The 18,769-nt window shown below is 41.2% G+C and overlaps 1 protein-coding gene across 1 annotated transcript; it reads left to right on the forward strand.

The window, feature by feature from the left end:
- Positions 1-1,160: 1,160 nt before the first annotated feature.
- Positions 1,161-18,139, forward strand: pxmp2 (peroxisomal membrane protein 2). The gene is made up of 5 exons (XM_078421444.1): positions 1,161-1,332; positions 4,913-5,029; positions 10,534-10,696; positions 14,858-14,977; positions 17,098-18,139. The coding sequence occupies exons 1-5, from the start codon at positions 1,226-1,228 to the stop codon at positions 17,164-17,166; spliced, it is 576 nt and encodes a 191-aa protein (XP_078277570.1). The 5' UTR covers positions 1,161-1,225; the 3' UTR covers positions 17,167-18,139.
- Positions 18,140-18,769: the final 630 nt, after the last annotated feature.

Below are 18,769 nucleotides of genomic sequence, written 5' to 3' on the forward strand. Positions count from 1 at the left end.
CCAGCGGTATGAATGTTGATTTTTCCAATATTGTTAACTAACCTACAAACACCCCCTGCCTTTCCCCCCTCTCATCCCAGTGCTCCACCTGGATTTGCACCCAGTTCCCTATATCCCCTTTCACCAATATTCCTTCATTTGACTTTACAACTTACACCTCTTCTATCCTTATCTCACTCTTTTCGTCTTTTCATCTTTATTCTTTCTCCAACCATCTACCAATCAATCCCCCCCTCACCAGTTTCCACCCATCTCTTGTTATGCTTCTCTCTTCCAATTCTTTCCCACCCAGGACAATCAGCCTGAAGAAGGGTCCTGACTCAAAATGTCACCTATCCATGTTCTCGACAGATGCTGCCTGACTCTGTTGAGTTGCTCCAGCACTTTTTTGGGGTAAACCAGCATCTGCAGTTCCTTGTGTCTACATTTCTGTTGTTTTTCCATCCTACCAGTGACATCATTACAGATGCTTTCCCAATTTCCAACCAACTTTGATATTGAACCATTAAAGTCCATATCTGTGTAAGAGTCTGGAGATACCTGTTTGGAAACAGGCCCTTCAGCCCAACTTACCCATGCCTACCAAATGGCCTAACTATTCTCACTTGCCTGCACCTGGCTCATATACCTCCAAACGTTTCCAATCCATGTACCTCTGTCCAAGTGTATTTTAAATGTCATAATTTTTCTCTTCTCATCTTAAATGTATGTCTTCCAGTTTTAGACTCTCCACACCACGGGGAAAACAATTCACTTTATCAATATCCCTCGTGATTTTATAAACCTCTAAGGTCTCTAACCTCAGACTCCTGCACTCCAGTGAGAAAAGTCTTGGCCTAACCAGCTTGACAACACAAACCTTGTAACATAATCACTCCAAACCCTGTAACATTCTGATAAATCTTTTTTGCATCGTTCTGATAAATCTTTTTTGCATCGTTCAATTGAATGACATCCATCATATAGCAAGGCAACCTGTATTGTACATGATATTCCAAATGTAGGCTTTTCAACGTTTTGTACAGCTGTAATATGGTCTCTCTTCAAGCCAAAACATTTAATATACATTTGTTTATAGACATGTATTTCGGCATAGTGTGAGATATGCAGTAGTCAACATTCAGCCCTCCGGTGCCATTATTTACGGTAGCTGAGCAGCGATTTGTGTGTCGGGCCGCGACGACTCGGGCGAGACGACAGGCAGCTGAGGCTCCGCTCCGAGAGAATGATGTCGGGGTACCTCGCACCTGAGCGAACCTTCCACCGACTTCTGCTGCAACAGTACTTGCATCTGCTCAAGAGGTTCCCAATATTGACCAAGTCAGTTACCAGGTAGGCGTGTTTCAGCCGAGGCTGGAGCGCATTTCCTGGGAAAATGCTGCCAGATGTCAACTGTGATTATTTTATTTCTCTAGCTTTTATCAAAATGTGCGTCTGAACGCCAGTGAATTTTCACGAACAGCACGTGTTTTACGAGCTTAAGAAGAAGATGGTGAATTGATTGTCAGCAAAAATCGCTGTAATTGCTTGAATTTTCACAACGCACCAACTTTAAAGACCCGACTGGCCATGGATTGAAGGCAAAACCGAAAAATGCATAAATGAATTGAGAGGTTTCGTCGTGCACACTTTGCAATCAAAATAAGCATTTAAAATATATCTCCTTGAATACACAGCACCATGTACATCACTTCTGCGATGGAACTATTCCACATATTCATTTGAATGAAATAATTGAATCTTTTATGCTTACCTGGCCGTCCAGTTCCCTTTCAGAAGGCTGCTTCCATATTCATTACAGGCAATGAGTTCCAAATTACATTCACCATCTCCAAAAAAAAAATCCTGGTATCTTCCTTTCATTCATCGCCCAAAACTATAAAGCAGTGAAAAGGAACTGCAGATGCCGGTTTACAGAAACACACACCAAGTGCTGGAGTATCTAGATGTTCGCTGACCCTTGAACCATCCACTGGAGGCATGGAAACAGGTCTTTTGGCCCAACTAGTCATCCTGACCAAGATGCCCATCTATGCTGGTCCTAAACGTCTGTGTCTGGCCCATATCCCTCGAAACCTTTCTGTCCATGTACCTATCCAAATATCTTTTAAATATTGTTATTGCATCTGCCTCAATCACTTCCTTTGGCACTATATGTGTATCATCATCTGCGTGAAAAAGTCACCCCTCAGGTTCCTATTAATTTTTTCTCCTATAACCTTAAACTCATACTTTCTAGTTCTTGATTCTCCAACACTGGGAAAACGACCATCTGCATTCAGCCTACCTATTCCCTTCATGATTTGATACGCCTCTATAAGATCACCCCTCAGGAATAAAACATGAGCTTGCTCAACCTCTCCCTGTAGCTCTGGCCCTTGAGTCCTGGCAAGATCCCCACAAATCTTTTCTGTGATCTTTCCAGCTTAATGGCATCTTTCCTGTAGCAAGGTGACAAAAACTGAACACAATACTATGTGGCGTCACCAATATTTTATGCAACTGCAACATAACATCTAAACGTTTATACTCAATGCCTGAACCGATGAAGGCCAGCGAGCCAAAAGCCTTCTTTATCACATTTTCAGGTTTTATGTCATCTGAAAATCTGGACACTTTACTCATACATGCATTTCTATATATCAGATGATAGCACTAAATAGAACCATATCTTAATATGGAAATGTTGTAGTTTCTTTCTTAGCGATAAGCTCCTGGAGGGAGAACCCCTCCGAGTTATACTGTCCATTTGGTGTTAAAATAGAAAATACATGTTAATCAAGTTTAGCTTTCCTGATTGAAAAATCCATGAGAATCTCATAATATTGTTGGCAGAATATATGATGATTGAAGTAGATTGAAATAGAATGCAAAATGTTGTTGATTTTTTTGCATTACAAGATGAAGAGTGGAAGAATCAGATTATCAGGTGCAGGGATTAAAATATATCCTTTCTGTAGGATTCTCAACCTGTTAACAAAATGTACCGTTACAAAGCCAAATAAGTGACCAAAATTAAATATCTGTGTTACACTTTGGACACCCAAAAACATACTTTTGAAACGGATAGTCACAGATTGCAAATAATGGATCTAGTTTTTCCATTTTATTTTTATTTTACATCTTATTTGAAATACAACTCGGAAGAGCTGTTAGATTGCTAGTGTACTTACATTATGTTTATGGCATTGCTAACCATACCCAATACCTCTTTAAAGAGCTTTTATCAGTAAAATTAAAAAATTACAATTGGGATAACTTTTAACTGAAACGTATGTTTTTCTGAAACCAAACTTGATCCTGAAGCAGATAGCATTATGAGTTTCACTGAAACCAATGATTTATTAACTTAAAAGTTCAGAGCATATAACTATAGTTAATCATTTACCGCAGTCATGGACAAAGTACTCATGGTTATAATCTGCAGAAGTACAATTACACTGAAGACATTTGCAACAACTGAGTTGAAAATGTTACGCTTGTAGCACTAGTCATGGACATGCATTAGTATAATAGTGAGCAATGCTTGGACATTGTTTCTGTTTTATTTATGTACACTGTGAGCATGTAAATATAGGAAAAGAGCACTTTCCACATTTTCTCCTGACGTCAAAACTATCAGAGGGATGTTGATTGAGTGCTTTGTCGACAGTGGTAGGTGAATTAATGTGATCCACCGTGAACCCAAAGAAAATGAATTACTTTTTATGGGGAACAGCTAGAAACTATTTCTAGGGAGACATTTTGCTGTCCAAAAAGAGAAATTACAGAAAACTATGGATATATACAAAATGTCCTGGATTTAGTGCTGGACTTTAAAGGTATGCGCAAAGATCTGTCAATAAATACAGCTTAATGGGACTAAAATGTGAGCATTTTGCAAAGGGCTTGTAGTTCCTTACATAGGTAAATATAAGAGGTGATTATTTATGCAGTTTAATATGATCATGCTTACACCTGCACCTTCCACTCCAAATTCCATACAGTATTAACCTGGAAATATGTTGCTACTTCCTCTTCATTGTCTGGTATTACAATGGGAATAACTTTACACGGGTTGCAATGGATCATGAAGGTGGTCCAATATCAATTAATTGATGGAATTAAGAACTGATTAATGAATGTACTCTTTACCAGTGATGAACACATACTATAAATGAATAAATACGTTTTATAGGATAAATCGGGAAATAAATATCATCGTGGCTGAATCCTTTACAAGGTATAAAAATTAGACTTAGGCTTATCAAGTGTGATGTAAGAAAGTTCTTCGAGGTCATGTAGTTATACAGCACGGAAACAGGCCCTTTGGCCTAACTCATCCATGCAACCAAGGTGCCCTATCTACTCTCGTTCCAATTACCTGAATTTTACCCATATCCTTCTAAACCTTTTCTATCCATGTATCTGTCCAGGTGTCTTTTAAATGCTGTTATATTACCTGTCTCAACTACCATCCCTGATGGCTTGTTCCACGTACCCATCACCCCCAAAGTGAAAATGTGCCCCTCGGGTTCCTATTATATCTTGCCCCTCTCACCTTAAACTTATGTCCTCTACTTTTTGATTCCCCTACTCTGGGATTATGGGTTAAGGAACCAAGATGAGAAGCTGCAGTTAAGAAAAAGATCATCCATGTTCTGACTGAATGGCGGAATCGTATGAATGAGCTGAAAGACCTATGTCCATTCCCATACAATAGTAAAATGAGAGCTACTGCCCAATGAGAGCTACTGAATATTTCAACTTGTGTCGTCATTTTTCACTAGGTGGAGGAAAATAAAGAATAAAAAGTAAGATTTTTCCTTCTCTCTTGTTTCCCCAAACTGCCTTCCAGTAAAAGACTCCAAATGAGAGAGGGAGAGTGGACTTCAAAATGCCCAATTGTGTTTTTTTTTCACCTTCTCTCCAGTGGCATTCTGTCAGGACTTGGAAATGTTTTGTCTCAAGTGTTGGAGCAGCGTAGCAAGGGTCTAAGTATATTGAAGAATCTCAACTTTGGAGGTCCGATCAGATTTGGAGTATTCGGGTAAGCAAGCTCTGGACTACCATTTTTTCCCCACAATTTTTCAATTCTACGTTTGTGTTTTATCTCACTTATTGTAAACTTATATTGCAGTTATCGTTTGGTCACAATGCTACGACATATGCAGAATTCCATGTATAATAGTGATTTGTTGTCTTGAGTGGCTAGGGTTATGGGTAATCCTGGGGACTGACTCGAGGTTGTGACATTGCAGTAATACACACTCTTGTATTTGCCCATTATATCCATTATGCCTGCAGTCCTTTGACAATTGTTATGTTTAAATTATTCCCATTTTTAGCTTTTGTTTTGAAGGTGGTTTCAAGATCATTGTAAGATATAGGTCAGGAGGGTAGAAAGAACGCTCAGTGGATTTTCCAGCAAACTACCTACCACATGCAAATCATATTTAAAGACAATTGAAATGAGGACTGAAAAATTCTATAATACTTCATGTAAAGCAGTGTCTCTTGTTCTGACCTAAATTTCTTGCATTTAATCTCAATCTTTTTGCACCAGTGACAGCAGTACCACCCATTTATCTCAGATTTAAATGCTGTTCCATCCATGTACATTGTTGTTAAAGTCAAGGTCACCATGTTGCTATCTGGCTGGTAATGGTAATGTTAAAGATTATTTGTTACAATAATCAATTAGCGGATGTATGATGATCAGTGATGAACAATGATCTGGCAATAAATGATCTGGTATCATGTAAATCTTTCAGGTTACTAGGAGATTGTTCAAGAATGCAAATGATGTGACTGGTTTAGTTTATTATTAATGTCACATCAACGGAGATACAGTGAAATCATACCATGCATGGTGCAAATGTGAAGATAAACAGAATGCAGAATATAGTGTTATAGCTGCAGAGAAAGTGCAGGAAAAAAGTGTAAGCACCACAACGAATTATATGGGAAGATTGGGAATTCAAACTTAGCGTATGAGAAGTCTCTTCATGAGTGTGATAACAGCAGATAACAAGCTGTTCCTGAATCTGGTGGTATGTGCTTCAAAGTTTTTGTATCTTCTGTCTGACGGGAGAGGGGTGATGAGAGAATGACGTGAATGGTATCTAGTTATATAGCATGGAAGCAGGATCTTCGGCCCAACATACCCATGGTGACCAACACTGCTGGGCGGTGGAGCGGCGAGGGTCAACACAGTCACTGGTGGAGGCCCGCGGGGAACTGGAGCCCGGGTAAGCGGCGGTCGGCCCGATCAGCGGATGGCTGGGGAGGAAGCGAGGGTCGGCGGCAGCGGCGGTTGTAGCCTCGTGGAAGTCGGCGGCAGCGGCGGTTGTAGCCTCGTGGAAGTCGGCGGCAGCGGCCGCGAAGAGGCCTTGGAAGTCGGCAGCAGCGGCGGCGAAGAGGTCTGGGAAATCGGCGGCTCGAAGGGTCTCGACCCGAAACGTCACCCATTCCTTCTCTCCAGAGATGCTGCCTGACCTGCTGAGTTACTCCAGCATTTTGTGATACCTTCGATTTGTACCAGCATCTGCAGTTATTTTCCTACACTACTTTCAGTGACTGATGAACAAGGACCCACAGATCCCATTGTACTTCCCCTTTTCTTAACTTGACACCATTCACATAATAATCTGCTTTCCTGTTCTTGCCACCAAAGTGGATAACCTCACATTTATCCACATTAAACTGCATCTGCAAGGCATGTGCCACTCACCCAAATGCCCACACACCCGACTGTTCAAGTCACCCTGCATCCACTTAGCATCCTCCTCACAGTTCACACTGCCAACCAGCTTTGTGTCATCTGCAAATTTGTTAATGTTACTTTTAATCCCTTCATCTAAGTTATTAATGTATATTGTAAATAGCTACGATCTCAGCACCGAGCCATGCGGCACCCCACTAGTCACTGCCTGCCATTCTGAAAGGTACCCGTTAATCCCTAGTCTTTGTTTCCTGTCTTCCAACCAATTTCTTTCCATGTCAGTACCCTACCCCAATACCATGTGCTTCAATTTTGCCCACTAATCTCCTATGTGGGACCTTATCAAAGGCTTTCTGAAAGTCCAGGTACGCTACATCCACTGGCTCTCCCTTGTCCATTTTCCTAGTTACATCCTCAAAAATTCCCGAAGATTAATCAAGCATGATTTCCCCTTCATAAATCCATGCTGACTCGGACCGATCCTGTTACTGCTATCCAAATGTGCTGCTATTTCATCTTTTATAATTGACTCCAGCATCTTCCCAACCACCGATGTCAGGCTAACAGGTTTATAATTCCCTGTTTTCTCTCTCCCTCTCTTAAAAAGTAGGATAACGTTAACAACCCTCCAATCCAAGGAACTGATCCTGAATCTATAGAACATTGGAAAATGATCACCAACGCGTCCACGATTTCCAGAGCCACTTCCTTAAGTACCCTGAGATGCAGACCCATCAGGCCCTGGGGATTTATCAGCCTTCAGTCCCATCAGTCTACCCAACACCATTTCCTGACTAATGTGAATTTCCTTCAGTTCCTCCGTCACCCTAGGTCCTCTGGCCACCAGTACATCTGGGAGATTGTTTGGGTCTTCCTCAATGAAGACAGATCCAAAGTACCTGTTCAACTCGTCTACCATTTCCTTGTTCCCCATAATAAATTCACCTGTTTCTGTCTTCAAGGGACCCACATTTGTCTTAACTATTTTTTTCCTCCACATACCCAAATAAGCTTTTACTATCCTCCTTTATATTCTTGGCTAGCTTACCTTCGTACCTCATCTTTTCTCCCCGTATTGCCTTTTTAGTTATCTTCTGTTGCTCTTGGGAGTTTCCCAATCCTCTGGCTTCCCACTCATCTTTGCTATGTTATACTTCTTCTCTTTTATTTTTATCCTGTCCTTGACTTCCCTTGTCAGCCACGGTTGCCTCTTACTCCCCTGAGAATCTTTCTTCCTCTTTGGAATGAACTGATGCTGCACCTTCTGTATTATTCCCAGAAATACCTGCCATTGTTGTTCCACTGTCATCCCTGCTAGGGTCTCATTCCAGACAACTTTGGACAGCTCCTCCCTCATGCCTCCATAGTCCCCTTTGCTCAACTAATACTGACACTTCCGATTTTCCCTTCTCCCTCTCAAATTATAGATTTATGGTCACTACATCCTAATGGCTCCTTTACCTTGAGTTTTCTTATCAAATCTGGTTCATTACACAACACTAAATCCAGAATTGCCTTCTCCCTGGTAGGCTCCAGTTCAAGCTGCTCTAAGAATCCATCTCGGAGGCACTGCACAAACTTTCTTGGGGTTCAGAACCAACCTGATTTTCCCAGTCTACCTGCATGTTGAAATCTCCCATAACCACCATTGCAACATGCCAATTTTAACTCTTGAATCAACTGGCACCCTATATCCAGGCTACTGTTTGGGGGCCTGCAGATAACTCCCATTAGGGTCTTTTTGCCCTTATAATTCCTCAGTTCTATCCATACTGACTACATCTCCTGATTCTATGTCACCCCTCGCAAGGGACTGAATTTCATTCCTTACCAACAGAGCTACCACACCCCCTCTGCCCACCTGTCTTTTCTATAGGACGTATACCCCTGAAAATTCAGTTCCCAGCCCTGGTCCTCTTGCAGCCATGTCTCTGTAATTCCCACAACATCGTCCTTGCCAATATCTAACCGAGCCTCAAGCTCATCCACTTTATTTTTTATACTTCGCGCATTCAAATACCACACTTTGGTATTCATCTCCCCTCTCACACCGGTCACTACTGGCCCTGACCTTACTCTCTTATCCCTTCTCAAACTTTTCTTTCCATTAATTCGGGAGTCTTTTACAACTTTTCCTGTACTCACTTCCCCATTAACTCCATCTTTATACTCCCAATTTGTCAACCCATCACCCCCCTGCTATTTAGTTTAAACCCACACGTGTGTTACAGAAGGTGCATGTGAATCTCTGTCTCACCTGGAAGCACTGCTGTGGTCCCTGGATGGAAGTGAGGGAGGAGGTATAAGAGCAAGTGTTACATCTCCTGTGGTTGCAGGAAAAAGTACCTAGAGAGGGGTTGTTTTGAGTGGGAAGGGATGTGAACTAATGAGTTGCGGAGGGAGCAGTCTCTGCAGAAGGCGGAAAGTGGTGGCGATGGCAAGATGTGATTAGTGGTGAAATCATGGTGGAGGTAACAGAAATGTCGGAGGATGATGTGTTGGATGCGGAAACACCCTTTCTCATTCCCATACTGAACTTCCCTGGGCCTCCACTGCTAGAGTGAGGCTGCATGCACATTGGAGATGAGGAAGAACTTTTTCAGTCAGAGAGTGGTGAAGGTGTGGAATTCTCTGCCTCAGAAGGCAGTGGAGGCCAGTTTGTTGGATGCTTTCAAGAGAGAGCTGGATAGAGCTCTTAAGGATAGCGGAGTGAGGGGGTATGGGGAGAAGGCAGGAACGGGGTACTGATTGAGAGTGATCAGCCATGATCGCATTGAATGGCGGTGCTGGCTCGAAGGGCTGAATGGCCTACTCCTGCACCTATTGTCTATTGTCTATTGTTTTTGTTTTCAATATGTGATCACCATTTTCTTTTGAAAATACTTGTCTTCATTGCACTATGTTTTCCTGTAAAATTTTGCTTCCCACTTGTTAGCTCCACAGATTAATCTTTTCTGTGCTCTTCTGTCCAATGTGTGCATTCAAGGCTGGTCTTGCCAGTACATCCGGGATCACCAGTGAAAATTGCACAACAAACATCATCAAACACGATGGTCAACAAACAACAATGCTTTTGAATTTCATAAGCTACTAGACCAAGCGGACGTGTTGGGCCCAAACCTCTCCTGCATTGGTGCAACACCCTCTCCTCCTCTCCCTCCCCTTCCCACTCCCCCCCTCCCCCTCCACACACCTCCCCCTTCCCCCCCCTCCCCTTCCCCCTCCACTCCCCTCTCCCCCTCCCTCCACCCCACCTTCCCCTCTCTCCCTCCCCTTCCTCCCACTCCATCCCCCTCAACCCCCCTTATCCCTCCTCCCCCCTCGCTCCCTAGGATGTTGATTTAAAATGAATAACTTAAAAAATATAACACCAATTTCAATGAAACATCTTCCATTAGCACCAAAGGGACGATGGTAAGGTGGGACTAAAATTGTCGTGCTATCGTGTAGCGTTTTGGCTGTAGTTCAGGTTACATACAAACAAACAAACAAACGAGAGTTTTAGTATGTAGATTCATCAACACAGTTGTTTTCACCTCTGCAACATTACCCATTTGTGTCACGGCTCATCACCACAAGATAGTGCGTAGCTTTTCTGGTGCTTATTCGGAAACTGTTAAATTCTATCTTGTTTGGTTATTACTTTGGTTATTTGTTGTGAAGATACTTGAACCATTAATTATCTCTGTATCGCCTTGCCACAGACGGACAACTTCTTGTCATAAAAAAACGTACAAACTTTTATTGTTAAAGACGAATAAGAAAGAATATAAATATTTTTGGTTACTTTACTTCAAAAAAGTTTTTGTCCATTTCATTTTGTGTTTCAGATTGGTCTTCACGGGCCCTCTAAGTCATTACTTCTATCTTTATCTTGATAAGTTGATTCCGTCCAATGCTCCCTACTCCCAAATAAAGAGACTTCTGCTGGACCGACTGATGTTTGCCCCAGCATTCCTTGCTCTTTTTTTCACAGTGATTTCTCTTCTAGAGGTGGGTCCTACTAATTGTTATGATGCCAGATAGATATTATGGGCTACATCCAGTGAATTGTCCTCCACAACCTGCATTTGGAACAAACACAAAACATGAAAGCGGAAGGAAGATGTGAGACAGATTTGAGTTGTGGATTGTAAAGCCAGAGGGAGGAAATTGGTAGATGGGGTGAGTGGAGAGGAGAAATGTGGGAGTCTCGGTTTGGCACAGGGAAGGAAGGGAAAGATAGGGGGTGGGAGGTTGAAGGAGAAAATGGGGGGTGTTTTGAGAGTTTACCTAAAATTGGAGAATTCAGTGTTCATACCCGTTGGGTTGCAAGCTGCTCAAGCGGTGACAAATGGGATAGATAATGATGGTTAAAGGGGAAGAGAGTAGAGAAAAAGTTAAGAAAGACCCCGGAATTAACCGGACAGAAAGCTCACGAAGGGATAGGAGAGTATGGCCAAGTATAATAGGAATCAATGTGAAAGGTGAGGTGAATAACGGATTAAAAATATTATACATGAATGCGTGAAGTATAAGAAGTAAAGTAGATGAGCTTGAGGCTCAGTTAGAGATTGGTAGATATGACATTGTGGGGGTAACAGGAGCTGCAGGAGGATCGGGACTGGGAACGGAATATTCAGCGTTATACATGCTACAGAAAGGACAGGCAGGTGGACAGAGGAGGTGGGAAGATGCAGGATCATTTCATTCGAAAGAGGAAGAAAGATTCTAAGGGGAGTAAGAGGCAACCGTGACTGATAAGGGAAGTTAGGGATGGAATAAAACAAAAAAAAGATGTATAACATAGCAAAGAGTAGCGGGAAGCCAGAGGATTGGGAAACTTTCAAAGGACAACAGAAGGTAACAAAAAGGGCTATAAGGGCTGAAAAGATGAAGTATGAGGGTAAGCTGGCCAAGAATATAAAGGATAGTAAAAGCTTCTTTAGGTAAAGAGGTAATAACGGCGCATTTGGATAGCAGTAAACTAATTGGTCCAAGTCAGCATGGATTTATGAAGGGGAAATCTTGCTTGACTCATCTTCTGGAATTTGTTGAGGATCTGACAAGTAAAATGGATGAAGGAGAGCCAGTGGATGTAGTGTATCTAGACTTTCAGAAACCCTTTGATAAGGTGCCCACGGGAGATTGGTGAGCAAAATTAGAGCACATGGTACTGGGGGTGGGGTATTACATGGTTAGAGAATTGGTTGGCAGACAGGAAGTAAAGAGTAGGAATAAACAGGTCCTTTTCAGAATGGCAGGCAGTGGCGAGTGGAGTGTCGCAAGGCTCGGTGTTGGGGCCGCAACTATTTACCATATATATTAATGATTTGGATGAAGGAATTAGAAGTAACACTGATGTTTGCAGATGACACAAAGCTGGGTGGCAGTGTGAACTGCAAAGAGGTTGTTAAGAGGTTGCAGGGTGACTTGAAAGGTTGAGTGAGTGGGCAGATGCATGGCAGATGCTGTATAATGTAAATAAATGTGAGGTTATCTACTTTGGTGGCAAAAACAAGGAGACAGATTATTACCTCAATTGAGTCAGATTAGGTAAAGGGGAAGTGCATCGAGACCTGGGTGTCCTTGTACACCAGTCACTGAAAGTAAGCATGCAGGTTCAGCAGGTACAGAAGAAAGCTAATGGCATGTTGGCCTTCATAACGAGAGGATTTGAGTAATGGAGTAAAGAGGTCCTTCTGAAGTAGTATAGGGTCCTGGTGAGACCACATCTGGGGTATTGTGTACAGTTTTGGTCTCCTAATTTGAGGAAGGATATCCTTGCCTTAGAGGCAGTGCAGCGTAGGTTCATGAGGTTAATCCCCGGGATGGCGGGACTGTCATCTGAGGAAAGATTGGAAAGACTGGGCTTGTATTCACTGGAGTTTAGAAAGATGAGAGGGGATCTTATAGAGATGTATAAAATTATAAAAGGATTGGACAAGCTAGATGCAGGAAAAATGTTCCCAATGTGGGGGGAGTCCAGAACCAGGGGCCACATTCTAAGAATAAAGGGGAGGCCATTTAAAACTAAGGTGAGAAGAAACTTTCTCACCCAGAGTTGTGAATTTGTGGAATTCTCTGCCACAGAAGGCAGTGGCGGCCAATTCACTGGATGAATTTAAAAGAGAGTTGGATAGAGCTCTAGGGGCTAGTGGAATCAAGGGATATGGGGAGAACGCCGGCACAGGTTACTGATTGTGGAGGATCAGCCATGATCACAATGAATGGCGGTGCTGGCTTGAAGGGCCAAATGGCCTCTTCCTGCACCTATTTTCTATGTTTCTATCTCATATTTAAAGAATATCCTTCTACACTGAAGAAGGGTCTCAACCTGAGACATCATCAATCCATTTTCTCCAGGGATGCTGCTTGACCTGCTGAGTTACTCCAGCACTTTGTGTCCTTCCGTATATTAACCAGCATCTGCAATTCTTTGTTTCTAGGTATTGTGGGATAGTTGTCATTCTTGAGAAGCAAATGTTGTAAAAGGTAGTTAGCTGACAAATTCTTTATGGTATGGAGTAATAAGATATCACATGGTGAAGCTGTAGATGCTCTTAAAAAGAACGAATACTCAGACCTTAAGAAGGACACATGACTTATTTCAATGAAAACCAAAATAGTAAATCCTAAATTTAACAATAACAAATTAATAATGCACACCAACTGATTCATCATCCTGCCAAGTCCAGTTATAATGCTCTCAGAGGCTGCAGGAACTGTTTTTTCATTTATATTTTCAATTTCCTTAACAGTGATCTATGTAACGAAGTAATACTTAAATGCATATAAACATTTGAAAGCATATTTCAAAGCACAGTAAGATTAGCAGAAAGTGTTTAGAATTTGTTCAAGATAGTTGTTGTCGAATGGCAAATAGTCATAGTCATACAGCACCGTAGCAGGTTCTTAGGCCCAACTCGTCCATGCCATCCAAGGTGCCTTATCTACTACGCTGGTCCCACCTGCCCGTGTTTGGCCCATATTCCTCTAAACCTTTCTTATCCACTCACCTGTCCAAATGTCTTTTAAATGGTGTTTTTGTACCTGCCTCAACTATTTTCTCTGGCAGCTCGTTCCATATGCAGTTTCTGTGAAAAATTTGCTCCTCAGGTTCCTATTAAAAATTTTCCCTCTCACAAACCTATGTCGTCTGGTTCTGGATTTTGCCTATTCTGAGTAAAATGCTCTGAGCACTCACCCTATCTATTCTCCTCATGATTTTATACATTGCTATAAGATCACTAAGCTTCCTGCGCTCCAAGGAATAAAGTCTTAGCTTGATCAACCTCTCCCGAGGTCAGGCCCTCGAGCCCAGGCAACATCTTGAAAATCTTATATGCACTCTTTCCAGCTTAATGAAATCCTTACTGCAGCAGGGTGACTAAAACTGAACACAGTACGCCAAAACAACCTCACCAACGTGTTGTACAACTGTAACATAACTCCCCAATTTCTGCACTCAATACCCTGCCTGCAGAAGGCCAGTGTACCGAAAGGCTTCTTGACCACTCCACCTGTTACGCAACTTGCAGGGAACTCTGTACCTGTACTCCAAGATCCTCCCATCGGGGCCCTGGCATTCACTGTGAAGGTGCTGTCCTTGTTGAACTCAGTGGGTTAGTATCTGTGTATGGAAATGGATAGATGATGTTCCGGGTCAGGATCTTTTTGCTACCAAACCTGTTGAGTTCCTCCAGCAGTTTGTTTTTTACTCAAGATTCCAGCATGTGCAGTCTTTTGTATCTATACTTAATTTTTTTTAGTATTCTTGTGTAGTTGGCAGCACTACTATCTTTAGATTGTGAATTCAAATCCCATGTAATTGTGCAGTGAAGGTTGGCACATTGACACTACTTTGCGGAGGGTGGTGTTAAAGCTTTTGTCTGGTTGTTTTATTGACTTGTGTGGTTATGAACAATTCCATAGAACTGCGAAAGAAACCCAAGGAGTTTTGCAGGTGATCTGCCCAAACCTCTGTACTAATCAGTTTTATTTGTTTAGCATATTGATGATGTGGAACACTACCTTGCCTGTGAATGAGCAAAAGTCACTGGAATAGTAATTATTTTTTTAGGATGCTATGTGGTGGCTTATTTTGCTATATATCATTTGGCTATAATGAGCAGAATAAATTAACTAATGTGATCAAAAATATGTCTGAAATAGGGAAAGAACTTGAAGGCATTAAAGGAGAAGCTGCAGACTGGATACTGGATAGCTCTGAAAATGAATTGGAGAGTTTGGACCATCTTTCAGTACATTAACATTAATTACGTGCCTGTTCAGGTAAAGTCAATTTGCTGACTGGTATGATGTCTGAAATGTCATTTCATATGATGTCGGAAATTGATGTACTGCAATTTTTGACAACCATCTTCATGATCTACAGTACCACCCACTTTAATGTCATCTGCAAATTTATTAATCATGCCTTGTATGTTATCATTCCAAATCATTATAGATGACAAACAGCAATGGGCCCAGTTCCGAACCCTGAGGCACACCACTCGTCACAGGCCTCCAGTCCAAAAACCAACCTTCCCCCATCACCCTCTGCTTCTTTCCATGAAGTAATTTTCTATCCAGTTGGCTAACTCACCTTGGATCTCACGCAATCCAACCTTCCAGAGCAGCCTACCATGTCAAATGCCTTGCGTGAGAAGGAAAGATTTAGATTAAAGGATAACATCAACATTGACTGGGCAGAAAAGTGGCAAATGGAATTTAATTTGCAGAAGTATACGATAATGCACATGGGGAGGAGTAACTTTAGACTTTAGAGATATAGAGCAGAAACAAGCCCTTCGGCCCAGAGTCTGTGCCGACCATTCACCAGGCTGCACACTTACACTAGGGACTCACACTCGCACATTAGGGACAATTTACAATTTTTACCAAAACCAATTAACGTACGTCTTTAGTGGGAGGAAACCGGACCACCCGGAGAAAACCCACGTGGTCACAGGGAGAACTTACAAACTCCATACAGGCAGCATCCATAGTCAGGATTGAACCCGGATCTCTTGCGCTGTAAGGCAGCAGCTCTACCGCCACACCATAAGCAAGGCAAGGGATCACACAATGAATCAGAAGATATTGAGAGTGGTGGAAGAGAAACCTTGGAGTCCATAGCCACAGATCTTCAAAGATAGGCAGGACAGGTCAATGCAACAGTTAAAAATGTGTAAGGAAATCTATGCTTCTATCAATGGTCAAAGAATATAGGAGGAGGGAAGTATGCTTGTATATAAAATGAGGCAAGCCACAACTTGAGTAATGTCTATAATTCTGGTTAGCAGATTGCAGATTGCAGGAAATAAATAATTGCACTCGTTTTGTGGACATGAGGATAGCCAGAACTGTCTTACAGTATTTACAGCAAAAGGGCAGTGTGGCTGTCAGGATTGCTCAAGGCAGTGCATGGCATAATTTTAATCTTTTATCCAGGAACTTGATACAATCGTCTTCTTGTCAAACCATTCCTATCCAGGTCAATAACTGATTTGGCTGGATAAAAGCTACTTCTCTCATAATTTAAAAATAATCATAATCTTGTTTTCTTACACAAGATATCCCAATTCTTCATGGCTAACCGTACAACTATGAAGCCCTAAATTTCAAGAGTCATGAGAGAGTCAAGGGTTTTATTGTCATATGCCCCTAAATGGAACAATCAAATTCTTACTTGCAGCAGCACAACAGAAATGTAAACATAATACTCTGCTTTTATTGGTTTTGCGGCTATTTTGATTGTGCGGCTTTGTATATTCACAGGAGTTCCAAGCACTTTACTATGTGAAATCGCAGCTCCAAGCATAATATAAGCCTGCAGTGTTTTGTGCTATATATTAAACATGGGCACGATTTAAAAGGTTTTTCTTCCAAATGCTGTCGTCGCAATGTTCGTTATCATTCATTGATCAAATGCGACCCTTAAATTATTTTCTTTTTCTCATAACTCCTGGTATCTAAACCTCCCACACAGAGCAGTCCCTTTCTGGGAGACAGTTCACAACCTTGAACACCACAAATGTTCTGTTTCCCATTACAAAACACATAGTACTTTTTGAGTGCTCCTTAGACAAAACGTTGAGCAGGTATCCTTCTAGATAGAGATTGGTACGAAGTAGATGAAATAATTATTGGGTTAATGGTTTGAAAACCCTAAGAATCTAAGGATATTTATACAGAATTTAATGGGAATGAAAACAAAGTGCTGAAGGAACTAGGCAGGTCAGGCCCACTGACTTCCAGCATTTTGTTTTTTCCTCAAGACTCCAGCATCTACAGTTTCTTGTGTCTCCATGTAAAGGGAATGGTTTGCTTCCCATGGTACTACAATGCTTTTAGTTTGATTATTATGAATGTCAAAACAATGTCATGTTTCTTTGCTATTTGTTTTGCAGTTCCGAGTGCTGTTTGCAAATTTCATAGCTCTGTTCTGGTATGCATACCTTGCTTCAATCAAAAGATGAAACCTCGTCATTACTGCCCATCACTGTCTGCTTGGAATGATTTCTTTCACTCAGAGAATATCCTTCAAAGAGTAAACGATGGACTTGTCAAAATCCAAATATAATTTTCTATGTATTCCATAAACATTTAATAGATGGATAATTGTTTTACTTGAAGAAAAGTGCTTTTGTGTAAACTCTGGAATTTGCTGTGAAAAACTTACAATTAGTTAGATTTTTTAAACTGATGAACATGAACTAATTCTGCAAACTATTTTCTACATTGGATTTTTAAGTACAATGGATCTTTAATAAATATACTAAATGCTGGTATTTAATCAAGTATTTAAGTTAAGATTGCAGAGTGTAAGAACCAGGCAAGAATGACAAATGAGTCGGTGTGCCTGTGAGGCAACCCAGCCCCATGGGATGGGCTACCTATGATAGCTATCCAATAGCATTATGAGGGAGATGAAGAGGAATTTCTTCTATGAGAGGGTTTAGAATCTCTGGAATTCTTTATTCTAGAAAGTTATGAAGGTGGGGACTTGACAGACATTTAGGCCACTGGAGAGTTTGGGCTTCGAGTGAGAGTGGGAAAATAATATGCTGTCAAGATTGGATCAGTCATGGTCTTATTTTCTTATTGAATAATGGATCAGGCTTAAGAGGTCAATTGGCCTATTGCAGCTTTTATATTTTGACATTCATGCAATATTCAGCTCTTCCTTGCAAAATGCAAACATTTATGAAAATGGCCGTTGAAACATTCTTCACATTATTTACTCAACAATTTCAGGATCAAAATGCCAATTGTTTACAAAGTCTTTAAATTCTAAATACCATTCTCAAGAGCTAACACAAAATGGAATAATTGTTTATCATAAAATGTTTTTTCTCATAATTTTTTTAAATGTTAAAACTTTAATTGTCAATGGGGAGAAAGTCCTCACGATGAGTGACTTCAGTGTGCTAGCATATATTAAAGGCTCATGGAGAATTGATATGTGTAGTGTCAAGTGATTTATTTTCTTGGTCAAAGAACATGATTATTGAACCAGGACATATCCATTGTTTTTCTAAATTCATTTAACCATCTTATTGTGAATATAATACCACATAACTTTGCAGTCTTCCTGAGGTCATTAACTCTCAACTGATTCTGAAGAAGTCTGTGTAATCCAATTGCTTTCACTATCGTTTGCTGTTGTGTTTCATGGTTAATTCCTTGATACTCCAAAGAACAGTGCTGTCCAATTCTGTAGTGTGCAGCAGTAAATCAACCATTCAGACATCATCTCATGCATCTCATAGACCATATAACAGTACAGCATAGAAAATACTTTGACCCACAATGCCTATGCCAATCATGATGCCAAATTAAACCAATCTCCTCTGCCTGCTGTTTCATATCCTTCCATTCCTTGCACATCCATATGCCTATCTAAAAGCATCTTAAACACCATTATTATGTCCCCTGGCAACATGTTCCAGGCACTTACCGCTCGGTGTAAAAGAAAGCATTGCACATCTTTAAACTTACCCTCTCTGACCTTAAACGTATGCCCTCTATGAATTTCCACCCCGGGAAAAAGGTTTTGACTAAGATGTTAATAATTTTTTA

The sequence above is a fragment of the Rhinoraja longicauda genome, chromosome 25 (assembly GCF_053455715.1).
Source record: "Rhinoraja longicauda isolate Sanriku21f chromosome 25, sRhiLon1.1, whole genome shotgun sequence".
In the NCBI taxonomy this organism is placed as follows: Eukaryota; Metazoa; Chordata; class Chondrichthyes; order Rajiformes; family Arhynchobatidae; genus Rhinoraja; species Rhinoraja longicauda.